General features: G+C 38.0%; 1 protein-coding gene across 1 annotated transcript in view; it reads left to right on the top strand.

Moving 5' to 3' along the window:
• ATP11C (ATPase phospholipid transporting 11C) overlaps positions 1-16,161 on the top strand; it is a 157,704-nt gene that overhangs the window by 119,270 nt on the left and 22,273 nt on the right. The window contains exons 20-23 of the mRNA XM_040999964.1: positions 2,595-2,769; positions 9,077-9,179; positions 10,226-10,371; positions 15,033-15,092. Coding sequence (XP_040855898.1) covers positions 2,595-2,769; positions 9,077-9,179; positions 10,226-10,371; positions 15,033-15,092 — 484 coding nt within the window. The remainder of the gene's footprint in view (positions 1-2,594; positions 2,770-9,076; positions 9,180-10,225; positions 10,372-15,032; positions 15,093-16,161) is intronic.

Below are 16,161 nucleotides of genomic sequence, written 5' to 3' on the forward strand. Positions count from 1 at the left end.
TACTTACAAAGATGTCAAAAGTAAATATATTTTACTTGTCCATTTTCCTTGGTCTGGGTTTGGTCACCCATCACAGAATATAGATGATTGACCATCTGTATGTTGGCCCTCTTGCTGGTTTTGCAGCTGGCTGGCTTCTCCCTTTGTGACAGAGCTCTAGAATCTCTTATTCTTTAAAAGTAGTATTTCTATTATATGGGCCCCCCACCCTTTTGAACTCATTTAGCCCTATTTCCAAATACTGCTGTATAGTGGATAGGCTTTTAACATAACACTTTTATGAAGATACAATGTGTGGTGCTGTTCGGCAGCCATGAGACATGCAGTATGTCCATCTGTCATTGTTACCTCCTAGCTATCTGGAGTCAAGCATAAGCTTTTCCCCAGTCATACAGGTTTCAGATCCAGAACCACCATTGCCAGCTTCTGTTTCTTTGTTCCTTCTAGTCAGACTCCCAGCTTTATCTATGCTTGCTTCTTTGACTAACTGCTATGTATACAGAGAGTATAAAAAAGTAAATGACTGAAATTGACCATTTCAGATTTGGTTATAGTTTATAGCACTTGTCTATGCTCCCGAGGAACTGTCTGTCTGTTACTTAGTATCACTGAATTTTTCTTTAGTGCAGGGGTAAGCTTGTGATTACAGTGTAAATTGAAAGTATGTCACAGCAAAAATGAAAAGAAAAATACGGAGGAGTGAGCGATGTAAGGAAGGTGGGAAGTACCATTATGTTCTTGAACCTACGCATGTGTGAAATACACGACATGGGGTGTGTTCACGTCCACATTACAACCCGACTTGGCGACCTTTACTAATTCTCCATTACTGGTAGACTCGGGTCTTACAAAAGGCTGCTGGTAACATTTTCTTTTATTTTTAAAAGATATATTTATTTATTTAAAAAGCAAGAGATAGACAGATCTTCCATCCACTGATCCACTCCCCAAATGGCCATAACTGCCAGAACTGGGCCATGCTAAAGCCAGGATTGTGGACTGCCATCAAGATCTCCTATGTGGTCATTGGAGCCCAAGCACTTGGGCTGTCCTCCATTGCTTTCCCATGTCTATTAGAAAGGAGGAGAGAGATGAGAAATGGAGCAGCCAGAACTCAAATCATTACTCATATGGGATGCCAGCCTTACAGATAGCATCTTAACCTGTTGTCCCACAGTGCTGAGTCCTCAATTGACAGTTTCAACTTGCCAGTATATCACATTCTTCCATTTCAAATCCCACTGTGAGCCAGCTGTTTTGTGTGTCAATGATCAATCCAATAACTGATTGTTAGTCATGTATTAGGTGGTTTAGTTCAGTACATACCATCATACATGCTTGTGTAACCGCAAGAAGGATTAGCCAAATAAAAATCTTTGTTTTCTGTATAGACTACTTAGAATTAGTATTTGCAAATTAGGCTTGACGGATTATTGACCTGCTATTTTCTATTATGTTAGCTTTATGAGTAGGGGAGAACCCTAAGACATGATCCAATTATAAAATTATGAAGTGGAGAGTAAAGGAATGAAGATGTGTGTTGGGCCCTCCTTAGTCTACATTTGGTCATGAAACAACAGCTCCATTGTAACCAGTCCGCTTGTGAGAAATGCAGACTTTCTTCTCCTACCCCAGAGATACTGAGTCTGAATCAGTATTTGGGTCAGCATTTAGTAGTATCCCCAAGTGATTCCTTTGCACGTTAAACCTTGAATAGCATTAAGTTAGACAATTCTGTCTATAACTGTAGAATGTTGCTGTGACTGATGCATTCATGGATTCCCTTTACAAAAATTGAATATTTACTGATATTTTAATCATGGCAAAAAATCAAATGTTACCTGGCACTGTAGTGTAGGAGCTAATGTCCTCGCCTTGGACGTGCCAGGATCCCATATGGGTGCCAGTTCATGTCCCGGTGGCATCACTTCCCATCCAGCTCCCTGCTTGTGGCCTGGGAAAGCAGTTGAGGACAGCCCAAAGCCTTGGGACCCTGCACCTACATGGGAGACCCAAAAGAAGCTCCTGGCTCCTGGCTTTGGATCAGTTCATCTCCAGCTGTTGTGGCCACTTGGGGTGTGAATCAATGAATGGAAGATCTTCCTCTCTGTCTCTCCTCCTATCTGTATATCTGACTTTCCAATAAAAATAAATAAATCTTTAAAAAGTCAATTTTGGTAGAATTTTCTCACATGTACATTTTCTCTATTTTCCTTAGATACTAGGCCTTTTGTCTTTTCTTTGTTGTTAAAGGAGTTTCAGATAACTGCTGACTTTTCTTGATATCATAGTTTGATGGGTCTATAATTTTCAAAATTTGCATTTCATTCCTTCTACAAAATCAGGAAGCTCAACTTCATTTTTTTTAGTTGTTTTAGAACTTGTGTCACCTATGCGCACTTAAATCTCAAAGATGTTTTTGAAAGTTGTTGTTGGACCGTTATGAGGAATAGTTGATTATGTAAAACAAACAAATCAATAAATCAGATTGATGATTTATTTTTTTCTGGAACACTCCCTTTATGTTTCAGAATTGAGCATCCTAAATAGAAATGTGTAATACATTCAGACACAGCATTATTTTTCTTTTCCAGAGCATGGACAGAACATCAGGAATATGGATTAATTATCGATGGTTCCACATTGTCACTCATCCTAAACTCCAGTCAAGATTCTGGTTCAAACAATTACAAAAGCATTTTTCTACAAATTTGTATGAAATGTACTGCAGTACTCTGTTGCCGGATGGCACCATTACAAAAAGCCCAGGTAACTGAATATGAGGCCATGGTCTGCTATGAGTCCTGTGCATATGTTTGATTTACTTTTAATTAGCTTCTTTGTCAAAGAGCAGTTATTGCTATCTTTTCTCTCTCTCTCTTTTTTTTTGCCCTGACTTAGCACTCAGTAGTCTTTCCCCAGTTTTAAGTAAGCCTGTGCTATACCTTGTCCCTTCAGATTGGTTGTCCAGGTACTCACCTTCCAGACTCCTCTAAGGAGTGGTTAAAGCCTATTGCTTCCATTCCACTGCTCCTTGCTCCCCTATGACATTAGCCCTAGATGGTCTTTCTGTTCAGCCTACTGTCTTTCCTTCAGACAAGCCTTTATGTTATTTCCACTTCCCTCCTGAATTCTCTCTGAACTTGACTCTATCAAGTAGGTCTCATTAAAACTGTCCTTCCTTAGTTTCTGTGATATTTCATGGTCCTGATACTTTTCCTTCTTTGACAACTTAATGTTTTCATTTGGCTTTATCTTCTGTCTTCTTAATTACCAGTTTTCTCTAGAGTCAAGTCTTCCCTCTCGTTTTGAACTTTTTGTACTTTTTCTCTAGATATACACATCAATTTCTCTGATTCCCATTGATACATATCTGTCTCTGAATTCTTCTTATTGTTATATTTCCTGTTTCTAGCTGTCAGACATCTCTATGGATTCCATATTAAATTCTACTACCTAAAATGTTATTTTCTTTCCTAACAAGTTTATCCCTGTCTTATATTATTCCAATTACTGCTGCCAGTTTTCTTGTTTTGTAACTCTCAAATCTGCCTTAAATTTTTTTTCCTTTCCCTGCATGTCTTGTTGATATTAAATATCATTGTCATAGCTGTTGTTTTAGTATCATCTTTTGAAACCTTTTACTGCCAGCCTAGTCCAAAACCTTGTGACATACACAGCATGCACGGACTGTTGGATCTAGTCCACTCACCGGTCTCCTTGCTGTCAACTCTGTCCCCTTCAGTCTATCTTCCTATACTCCCAAATTGATCTTGTTAAAACACCGTCCTTCCCATCGTCTGTATTCCATCTCAAACACCTTTAGTGGTTTCATAGTTGCTTACAATAAAGGCCAAGTGGCATCTGGTGCTCCTTCAGTTTTCCCTTCATGTATCTTTATCACTCTCTTATCCAGCATAAATTCTCCAGTTAAATCTTCATTGTGTTCCTTCTATATACTACCCTCAAAACAACTGTCAGATTTTTTTCTCGTTTTGCTTCCCTATCTGAAATGTCCTCACACAAATTTTACTCATAATAAAATTTAACTCAAACACTAGCTCTATTTTTTCTTTTCCTCAGTCCAGGTCCATTTACTTTCTTTGCTGCTTTTAACTCACTGAGGGAAATTTAGGTTTTCGGCATACTTTCCTACTTCTTTTCTGCTAAAGTTTTAGGATCCTGTTTTACTGCCTGATTTTTTTTTTTCACCAAGTCCATTTTCTTGGCTATGACATAGTTACCCCAATTTTGTCTTATCTACAGTCCAACCATAGTTTTCTTTCGGTTTCTGTGACTGAGCTCACTATATTTCCAGATTGCTAGATTAAAAACCTTGGAATCTAGGCCCAGCACAGTGGCTTAGTGGCTAGTTCCTTGCCTTGTGTCTGCCCAGGATCCTGTATGGATGCCAGTTTGCTTCCCTGCTGACCCATTTCCCATCCAGCTCTACTTGTGGCCTGGGAAGGCAATAGAGGGTGGCCCAAAGCCCTGGAATGCTTCACCCATGTTGGAGACCTGGAAGAAGCTCCTGGCTCTGGATCTACTGGGGTCCAGCCATTGTGGCCATTTGGGGAGTGGGTCAGCAGATGGAATATCTCTCTACTGTCTGTAAATCTGTCTTTCCAATCAAAGTGAATCTTTAGGAAAAGATAAAAACAAAACCTTGAACTCTGTTTTGGTTTCCCTCACACTTTTATTCTTCCATATAGTATCAGTCACAAAACTTTGATTTCTACAACATGGTCTTTTTCATCTATTCCTTATTTTTCAAATCCTTCAGAGCTGGGACTTTCATAACTCATTGACTTTTACCTGTAATTAGCAACCTAACCTCTCTCTTCCCAGAGTGCTACCATTTCCCAGTTCCTCCTATACTGTGCTGTTTTCATCATATCAGTCCTTGTTGGTTCCAAAGGAGTTTGTTTCAATGCAAATAAATTGAATTTCATGCATATAAGGGATCTTCAAAAGTTCAAGAAAATTCATGTTTTGAAAAATCTACAGCAATATTTTTAAAAATCACACCAGAATAAACTTATCTGTTAATTTTTACACAAAAATTTTAAAAGATTTATTTTATTGGAAAGTCAAATATACAGAGAAGAGGAGAGACAGAGAGGAAGGTCTTCCATCTGATGATTCACTCCCCTAGTGGCTACAACGGTCAGAGCTGAGCTTTTTTGAAGCCAGGAGCCAGAAGCTTCTTCGGGGTCTCCCATGTGGTTGCAGGGTCCCAAGGATTTGGACAGTCTTCTGCTTCCCTGGGCCTTATTCAGGGAGCTGGATTGGAAGCAGGGCTGCCGGGACCTACACTGGCACCCATATGAGATCCTGGCACCTTCAAGGCGAGGACTTTAGCCACTAAGCTACTGAGCTGGGCTCTACACAAACTTTTTAAAATACTCTCAGAAGTGAAAACTCATTGATTGCTCAAACCAGATCTACTTTCTGAGAAGACACAACTTTTCTGGCTATATGCCTTTTAATGTGGCATTCCCTTTCTCAGTCATAATTCATTTTCACTCTATTCATGGAGATCTTACTGATATTTTCATCCTTTAAATCCCTCTTCTGGGGCCCGGCGCGGTGGCGCAAGTGGTTAAGGTCCTCGCCTTGCATGTCCAAGATCCCATATGGGCGCCGGTTCTATCCCGGCAGCCCCGCTTCCCTTCCAGCTCCCTGCCTGTGGCCTGGGAAAGCAGCAGAGGACGGCCCAAAGCTTTGGGACCCTGCACCCGCGTGGGAGACCTGGAAGAGGCTCCTGGCTTCGGATCGGCATAGTATCGGCCGTTGCGCTCACTTGGGGAGTGAATCATCGGACGGAAGATCTTCCTCTCTGTATCTCCTCTCTGTATATCCGCCTTTCCAATAAAAAATAATAAAAATAAATCTTTAAAAAAAAAAATCCCTCTTCTGAAAAATCATTCCTCTTCAGTCTGGCGGGTAGAGGGTAGGGAGATCTCCTGACGTCATAGACTTTGTGTGAATGATTTAAATGACAGTGTTCTACACTCCGGCCTAATAATACATTTTGTTATCTTTCAATAGTCTAGTTGTCTAATATTCATTTATTGATGATTTGTCTCTGCTGCTTCATTATATGCTTCTTGAGGTGTGTGAACCTTAGGGTTTCTTTGGATCTTAGCACATTGTTTTATACAACATGTTGCATGTAGTTGTAGTTGATGATTGAATACTTTTTTGCCAAAATCTTTCCATTTTCATGAAAAATATCCTAATAATTGGATGTTTATCTAACTCTTTCATGGTTTTGTAGCATGATCAACCTGTGGCGTTTTATCTTTTTACAGTGTTGGATAATAAATCTTTTAAATCTGCATTTTCCTGTGGAAGCTGTCATGCTTGATCATTTTCTCTTCATAGACTTCTCTGGCTGCAGTTCTTTTGCCCTGGAAGTTTAAATCACTATTGTATGCAGCAAGCAAGTGCAAGTAGTTAACCAGTAGTGTTGTCCACCAAATATGTTTAATTTCAGTTCCTTATTTCTGTTTCCATTTTCTATTACTCTTTCCCTTACAGGTTATGTCTGTTTCTTGTACACTTTTTTTTTTAAGATTTATTTTTATTATTTTTTCATTGGAAAGGCGGATATACAGAGAGGAGAGACAGAGAGGAAGATCTTCTATCCGATGATTCACTCCCCAAGTGAGCGCAACGGCTGATACTATGCCGATCCAAAGCCAGGAGCCTCTTCCGGGTCTCCCACGCGGGTGCAGGGTCCCAAAGCTTTGGGCTGTCCTTGACTGCTTTCCCGGGCCACAGGCAGGGAGCTGGAAGGGAAGCGGGGCTGCCGGGATTAGAACCGGCGCCCATATGGGATCCCGGGCGTGCAAGGTGATGACCTTAACCACTTGCGCCACCACGCCGGGCCCTACACTTTTTTTTTTTAACAAGAGCTGAACTGAGGATACTAGAGCAAGACTGGCATTTTCTAGTCATATAATTTTTGTGTTAAATGAAATCAGATGTGGACTTTTTTCCGTACCACTTGATACAACTAAAACCTGCCTGAGTTTTGTTTGAAAGAAGACTGCAGCGCGCCTTAACTTCGTGTAAATTATTTTTAGTTACTTCAGTTATGTTGAAATGGATTTTATTTATGCTGATTGCTCTGAGCAACTGTGAGGACAGAATTTGTGAAAAAATGTTTACATACTGAATTATTTAAGCTTTTTCAAGGCTTCTAGAATTCAAAGGGTTTGAAGTTTGCGCATAAAGATGTGATTATCTAAAACAGGGTGGGAATATAGCTGCTTACCCAATACAATTTCCGGAGATGGAAAAGCGGAAGTGTCTTTAACTCTGACAATGAACATTTTATAAAGTACCGCCATGAACTGTAGACACTGAGCTTCACAGTGTCATTTACATGTGTTGAAGATATACTTGGAATAGTAAATAGTGACAGGTTTTTTAAAATTTATTTATTTTGTGGTACAATTCCAAAGTCTCTGGGACCTCCCCTACCCTCCCTTCCCCCATAATTTCCCCTATTTTATTACAATCATATGGTCCTTCCGAAAACAGTCATAAGTCCATTGTTCTGTTTAAGTCTATCCTGACATTGTAGGCATGGACAATAGCAGAGTCTAGTGTACTGTTGTCAAGATACACTTAACAGTTTCATTGGGAATCCATCTTTGATTTGAAAGTAGACATGCATATTGCATTGTATCTTCACATTTCGATATAATAGTCTCTATTATACAGTTCCTCTAGATGACTCTGTGTATATACTTGTGCACCTGATATATGTCAATCTTGTGTTACGCATGAATGTTGCTTATATGAGAGAAAATATGATGTTTGTCCTTTGGGGATAGACTTACTTCACTGAGCCTAATGCTCTCTAGTTAGGACCATTTGATTTCAAATGGTAGAATTTCATTCTTTTTAATAGCTGGGTAGTATTCTATGGAGTAGATGTAGCACAATTTATCTACTCCTCGAGGGATATCTGGGTTGTTTCCATGTCTTTGCTATTATAGATTATGCTGCTATAAATACAGGATTACATATCCCTTTCACATATGCAAATTTCATTTTCTTTGGCTATATTCCCAGAAGTGGTATAGCTGGGTCATATGCCAGCTCAATTTTCAGTTCTCTTAGCACTCTCCCTTCTGACTTCCATAGTGATTGCACTAGCCTACACTGCCAGCAACAGTAAAGAAAGTTACCTTTCGCTCCACATCCATGCGAGCAGGTATAGTTAGTAGAGTCTGAATGTAGGCCACTGTCACTGGAGTTAGGTGGAACCTCAATGTGATTTTCATTTGTATTTCCCTGAAGCAAGGACGCTTGAGCACTTGGAATAGTTTCAGGTTTTGCTTACTTGTCTTGGGCAGATATCTGAAACTCACTCTCCTGTAATATGCTTCTTTTAAAATGTAGGTATCTGGGGAGAGTGAAGGAGAGATGAAAGGGGGAACCTCTCTGCCTATGGAATCATCATAAAAAATACAATTCAAAAAATAACAAAATGTAGATCTCTATAAGAGATTCCAAACCATATTAAGCAGTGAGAAATTTAGTAAGATTTAGATGGCAGACACATAGGTGTAAGAATTTAATGTTGGATAAATTTCTAGGAATATAGGCTGTGTGAATGGTCCTAAGGGAAGATAGCATTGTCACCAGTAAAGGGAATCAAAAACATTGTCCTCTGGCTTTCCTCTTTTTGTTGTAGTATACCCATTAATGTTACCCCAAATCAGCTTTTTCTAGCCTCTACTGATGGATTGAACGTATAATCTGAAAAGACACATCAAGCAATGACGAAAGAAGGAAATGCTGATCTTTACTATGTATGGGAGGCATAGTTTATAGCTTATAAATCTACGGAACCAGAAACAAGTGAATGTTGATGTTACATTTTGAATAGCCATGTTCTGTGTCTGAGAATTCAAAATTTTTGTACGTACGTGGACAAAGTAGCTTTCTCTTTGGTAGGCTGCCCTTTAAAAGTATAAATGAGGCATAAATCTCTAATGTAGCCCAATATCATATTCTGCTTTGACTTTTTATACCTTTTTTTGTATTTAATGTTTAGATTGTCAGAATGGTGAAGAATTTAAAAGGCAGCCCCATAACTCTGTCAATAGGTGATGGTGCCAATGATGTTAGTATGATCTTGGAGTCCCATGTGGGAATAGGTAAGAAACATCTAATGAAATGGCAGCTGTAAGATATCACAAGTGGGATCTTGTATTCTAGATAGCTTTGGTTGCTAATCTTAATTTTTAATTTGAGCGTGCTCTTAACGAAATAAAGTCTCCTATGATGATGGAACATGTTCATCTCATGGTCCTATTCCTGGTCAAAATGTAGCAATGCAAAACTAGAGGGTAGTTTTACATTATCCTAGTAATTTCCTAAACCTACTACGACACCATTGATTATTTACATTGCACTTTGACAAACATGCATGAAATGTTACCCGTTCTCATTCCTGCCTGGCCTGTTGGAGTCTAAGTGATGATAATTGGTTGGATGGTCTCCCACAAGAAAGTATTACAGATGTATAGGGATATAGTGTTAAATGTGTGATGTGTTGACATGCAGCACCAGCTTTGCTACCAAATATGTCAGTTTTTCTCATCAGGCTGATTTGAAGTGTTAAATAGATCAACAAGTTGATTTTTCATTTTTTTGTTTTCTTGTTGTTGTTGTTGTTGGTGGGATATTGATACGTGTGTGTGTGTGTGTGTGTGTGTGTGTGTGTAAAATATTATAGAGTAGGTCCCAAATGCTACATTTGATTTGTAAGAAATTTTAAATAGTGTGGAACTCTAAGATTTATGCATCGGTTATCCTGTGTGGAAACCCTCTAGCTGCTTGAGCTCATGCAGTTGACCATCTTCTCATTGAACTCCCAGACCACAAAACCCAGGTCTTAGCTTATTATAGCACCTCATGTAGTATCAAGTGCAACTAAGCACTTATTGAGTACCTTGAAACCATTTTTCACACAAAATTTTTCCCTCCAGATATTTTTTGTGATTGAAATGGTTGCTCCATATAGTTATATTATAAATCAGTAATTAAACTTAACTTTTCGGTTTGATTTGTTAAGTCTCAGTATTACTGTCTTAAAGTCTTTTTTGTTTGAAAAACATAATGCTGAGCTTTAGAAATAAATTGTAACATTTCAACAAGTAGAAAATATGAAAATAATATGTGAGTTGCTTACTCTTTTTAGGTATTAAAGGTAAAGAAGGTCGCCAAGCAGCCAGAAATAGTGATTATTCTGTTCCAAAGTTTAAACATTTAAAGAAACTGCTGTTGGCTCATGGGCATTTGTATTATGTGAGAATAGCACACCTTGTACAGTATTTCTTCTATAAGGTATGTGATAAATATTTGAAGTTAACTTGTAACTCTTTAAAAAAAACTTTTCTGTTGTTTCCAATGTGTATGCAATAGTGTTGATGACTTTTACATAATTGATTAGGATGAAAAGCACTACAAAAAAAATGGGTGAGATCACCATTTTTACAGTCTCTTTTTCCTTCCTCTGTCTGGGGGAAGGGGGAAGATAGAGAAGCCACACCCAGCCCCTCAAACACCTCTGCACTCTGGGTCCAGCCACCCAACACCACGCCAGAGTCCCTGATGTGGAGCATGCTCTGAGGGTCCTGCTCAAGAGGTCTCAGTAGTTAAATAGTTCTGATTTACTGCCATTCTTGCCTCTCCAAGCGCAATGAAATTTCTCTAGAATCCATTGGTTGACACAGTGCACCTTAGAGTTTTCATTTGCCCAAATATTCACTGCCAACATTGGCTGGGGTAGTTGATCAATTTGTTCTGTCCTCCAACCTCTGTTGTGGTACCAGGTGTTCTCTGTAGACTCCCATGTACTGCCATGTCCTCCATGTGCACCTGGATATGCTGTCCACTGCTCCATCTGAGCCACTGAGGAGGCCCAGCTCTGTCACATGCACTCCACGATCAGACCATGGAACTTGCAATTCTCTCCATGGTTGGGGTTCTGAGTCCAGTGACTCAGTTGGGGCGAATCCCCATAGAAACTTCATCTGAAGTGATCTCAGACCTGATTCTTATGTGTACCTGGCAATACAGGGTCTGCTAGTCTGTTGCCCCAATCAGCTTATGCACACACTGGTGGTTGCAGTTGCTCAGTCAGTTCTACCTCTAGACCTGTCTTCTACACAAACCAACTTGTAACTTTTTATTCCAGCATTGGATTAGCTTTGTTATGATTTTTTTCTCCTTTTTTCATGTTTATTTCACAGTCTTGATACAGTCAACATGAAAGAGAGCTTGACATGGTTGGTTTTTTTTTTTCCAAATATTTGATTGATTGTTTTACTCGAATGAGTTACCTAGAAAGGGGTAACTCATTGAAAGAGATCTTCCTCTGTTGCTTCACTCTCCAAATGGCTGAAATGGGCAGAGCTGGGCTGGTCCAAAGTCAGGATCTTTTTTCAGGTCTCCCACATGGGTGTAGGGTCCCAAGGTTTTGGATCATCCTTCACTGAATTCCCAGGCCACAAGCAGGGAGCTGGATGGGCACTGGAGCAGCCAGGACAAGAATTGGCACCATATGAGGATCCCAGAGCATACAAGATGAGGATTTAGCCACTGAACCATTGCCCAAGACCCAGCTGTTAAGCTGTGTGTGCAATGAACCAGCAGACAAAAGATCTTCCTTGCCTTTCTACAATCTACCTATATTTCTTTATTTAGGAAAATAAATAAATAAATTTTTTTTAAAAAAAAAAATCATCTTTTCAGGACATTACAGTGACATGGAACCCTAATCATCTCTCTGTGATGACAGCATTCCATATGGGCATTGGTTCATGTTGCAGCCCCTCCACTTCCAAACTACTCATGTGGGAGACCCGCAAGAAGCTCCTGCCTTCAGATCAGCTCAGCTATGGCCATTGTGTCCACTGGGAGTGAACCAGTGGATGGATGATCTTTCTCTCTGCCTCTCCTCTATAAATCTGTGTTTCCAATAAAAATAAATTAAGTCTTTAATAAAATAAAAACAAGTAGCTTGACAGCCTGGTTAAGGCCAGACCAAAGCCCAGAAACCAAGAACTGTGTTGTGATCCTCCACATGGGTGGCAGGAGCCCAAATACTTGGACCATCTTCCACTGCTTTTCCAGGCACATTAATTTTTTTCTACTTCTTTTTATTTATATGAAGTGAGCAATACGGACTTAGGAACATAGTGATATTTCCCATCCACCCTCTTCCTTCCTTTTGTCTTTGTCTCTTTCTGTTTTTTTTTTTTTTAACATTTTTGATGGTGTATTTTCATTTCATTTTGCAATCACGGGCTTAATAGGGTAACAATTCAAGATATAACAATTAGAAAAATAAAACCTACTGTTTGTCAAGAGTATAGACACAGGCTGCAAACAATAATCAAATTTTAAGACGCCCCTCTTGTTTATATAGATTACAGTTTTTATACTCTGTGTCTTAGTTGCAAAGATCAGGGGAAACATGTTTATCTTACTGGGATTGGCTTATTTCGCTAATCATAAGGGTTTCCAGTTGTATCCATTTTGTTGCAAAAAACAGGATCTCTTTCTAATATTCCATCATGTATAAATACCATATTGATCTAGTAATGCATTGATAGCTATCTGGGTTGAGTCCATATCTTAACTATTGTCAATTGAGGTACCATAAACATGGGGGTGCAGATAACTCTGTCATTTGATTTCATTTTATTTGAATAAATTCCCAGGAGTAGAATAACTGGGTCTTATTTTCAGATTTTTCATCTTTAGATATCTGAGGAATCTCGTTACTGTCATCCATAATGGTTATACTAGATTCTGTTCCCACTAGAGTGCCTTTTTTTTTTTACATCCTCACCAGAATTTTTTTTTTTAATTTTTGGATGATAACCCATTGACCTCCAGGCACATTTAACAGGAAGCTAGATCAGAAGCAGAACAACTGGGACTTGAACTGGTGCTGCAGTATGGGATACCTGTTTTCTAAGTTTTACCCTTAACCCATTGTGCCACATTGTCATACGCAGGGTGAATTTTTAAAAGAGTACATTTTGGAATATAAATACAGTGCAGTAAATTGTGTCTATTAGAACTACATATTTTCATGGGTGACAACAAATTTATGTATCTGTGTAACCATCACTCCAGCTGAAATACTTGAATCACTCTACATGGTTTTCATACATTCTCAGTCTCACCTCTACCCCAGACAATATTGAGAATCTGTTTATATTGCCATATAATACATAGTTTATATGTATGTATACATACATATAAAACACAATATATAGTTGTATGTAATCTATATGCAATATATAGTTGTAATATGTGTAAATATAACCTTAATTTTGCCTCTGTTAAAATTTAATATGAATGTAATCAATTATGCTCTTTTGTGTCTAACCCATTTCACTTGCTTTGAGTTTCTGCATTATTATCCAAGAAGTCTTTGCCTGTGCCCATGTCTTTCAGTGTTTATCATTGTTTTCCTCTAGTGATTTGATGGTTTCAGGTCATAGATTTAGATCTTTTATCCACTGTGGGTTGTTTTTTGTCTGAGCTGTAAATTAGGAATCTTGTTTCATACTTCTGCACATAAAGATCAAATTTTCCTAATGCCACTTGTTGAGGAGACTGTCCTTTTTATAGGGATTGGTTTTAGTTTATTTAACAATGACTAGTTGGTTGTTGCAATATAGATTAATTTCTGGGGTTTCTATTCTGTTCCATTAATCTATATATCTATTTTTGTGCCAGTACCAGGTTGTTTGATTATAAGAACCCTATTGTGTGTCTTGAAATCTGCTACTGTTATGCCTGTGGCTTTCTTTTTTGTACTTTTAGATTGTTTTAGCCATTGGGATCTCGTGTTTTCATATGAATATTCTGTAGATCTGAGAAAAATGTCCTGGGTATTTTGATTATGATTGTGTTTTTTTTTTAAGATTTATTTATGTATTTCAAAGGCAGGATTACAAAGGAAAGATAAGGAGAGACAGAGAGAGGTCTTCCGTCTGCTGGTTCACTTCCTAAATGGCTACAGTAACCATAGGAATCTTATCTACTGGGTCTCCCACATTGGAAGTGGAGTAGCTGGGACTCAAACTGGCACCCACATAGGATGCTGCCGCTACCCTACCACAACACCATCCCTGGATCACATTGAATCTGTAAATTGTTTTGTGTGCTGTTGACATTTTTGTGCTATTAATTCATCCAATCCATGAACATACAAGTTTTTTTTCCCCCCTCTGTGTGTGTGCTATTTTTTTCCTTAGTGTTTTATAAATTTTGTTGTACAGGTCTTTTACATTCTTGGACAAATTTAGGTATTAAATCTGTTTGTTGCTCTTGTAAATTGTACTTATCTTACAAGGTCTTCCTTGTATATAATGTATTATATAATCACATTTAGTGACTCTTAACTCCCTGATGGATCCTGGCTGATATTTTTCTCTGCTTTTTTTTTTAATATTCCCCAAATAAATGCTAAATATCTTAGAGGACTGGCTTTTTTGTTATCATCTTTACATGTTGTATGTGCTCGTTAATATGTTGGTTGTTTGATGGGGCAGTAATAAAGATAATATAGCATTAATTGATGCTGTTAATATCAACATAAGCTTTAATAATTTTCATGACTACCTATTGGCATTGACTTCAAAATATTCACTTATAGCATAATGTCAGTCTACTTTATAATTTTGGAATTTGCTATTTAAGTTTTAGTATCATTATGTGTTCACACTGGATTAGCTCATATCTTTCCTTGAAAAATATACAGAGATATCCTAAAGTAAGTGAAATGCTCTTTATTAGTAGGGCAAAAGTTAGTCTTGATGTGAATTTGTTATTTAGCTTTGCCTTTCTATAATTATAGATTTATTGTATTTTCATATTAGAAAGAATTCAGGAATGACTATAGACTACTTGGAGTATAGTTTGCTCTTTTAGTTTATGAAGCTTTATCGAGTGAGACTGTTAACCCTTATGTTAATTTTTTCCAGAACCTTTGTTTCATCTTGCCACAATTTTTATACCAGTTCTTCTGTGGATTCTCACAACAGGTTGGTGTATGAGTTCTTTGTTATAGTGTAATTTACATTTCTTGCTAATGTGTTGACATGTAAGGTCATGTAAGGTGTGTCCAGAGTTAAAAGGATTTCTTTTTTTCTTGAAACTGTTTATTTTCTTGACCTGTTTTTTTGACCAAAAAAATATTTCTACATTTACATGTTCACATTTTCTTATTTTTTTGTAAGGTTTCTGGTGCATTCTAGTGCACCTGAACTTAAAATTATTTTTATTTCCTTTTAAAGATGTATTTATGTATTTGAAAGTCAGAATGATGGAAGAGAGAGAGAGAGAGACATCTTCCATCTACTGGTTCATTTCCCAAATGGTCAGGGTTCAGTCCAAAGGAAATCAGGAGTCAAGAACTCTGTCTGCGTCCCCCCATGATGGCAGGGCCCAATTACTTGGATTTTCCTCTGTTGCATTCTCAGAGTCATTAGCAGGAGGCCAGATCAGAGCTGAAGCAGAATAGCTGGGAATTGAACCAGCACTCTAATATGGAATGCCAGCATTAAAAGCTGCTACCTAACCCACTGTACTGCAATGCTGGCCAAGACTTTTTGCTTTTTTATTATTATGTAATTTGCATCGTAATAATGCTATAATGTTATAGGTTAATGGTTTATCACAAACCTCATACCTTTTCATTTTTTTTATATTGGCTTTGTATAAAAATGTTGATTTTTGAGTTGGCCAGGAAGCTATGATTTGTAACTAAACCTTTGGATTACTTATTTTTATTTTGAAAAGAATCTGTTGCTTTGTTTGCTGTGTAGATAACTGTGGCTCATTAGAGTGAGGTTCACTGAATGCCTTAAATTTTTTTAATATAATGTATTTATATTATCAGAGCAGCCCTTTATATATGTGCTGTAGGTTCCAATTCATATTCCTTCATAATTCTTACAATATTTTTGAATGATTTCTATATACCCATTTCTGCTTTAGAGGTTTGATATTATCAAAGCCCCCAGCAATAGACCACCAGGAACACACTTGCAGTTATTCAAATTTTATTCAAATTAGATTTATTGCTCAGGACAGTGAAGAAGAGTATCTGGG

This window comes from Ochotona curzoniae, unplaced genomic scaffold (genome assembly GCF_017591425.1).
Source record: "Ochotona curzoniae isolate NIBS_2020 unplaced genomic scaffold, NIBS_Ocur_1.0 scaffold_1852, whole genome shotgun sequence".
Lineage (NCBI taxonomy): Eukaryota > Metazoa > Chordata > Mammalia > Lagomorpha > Ochotonidae > Ochotona > Ochotona curzoniae.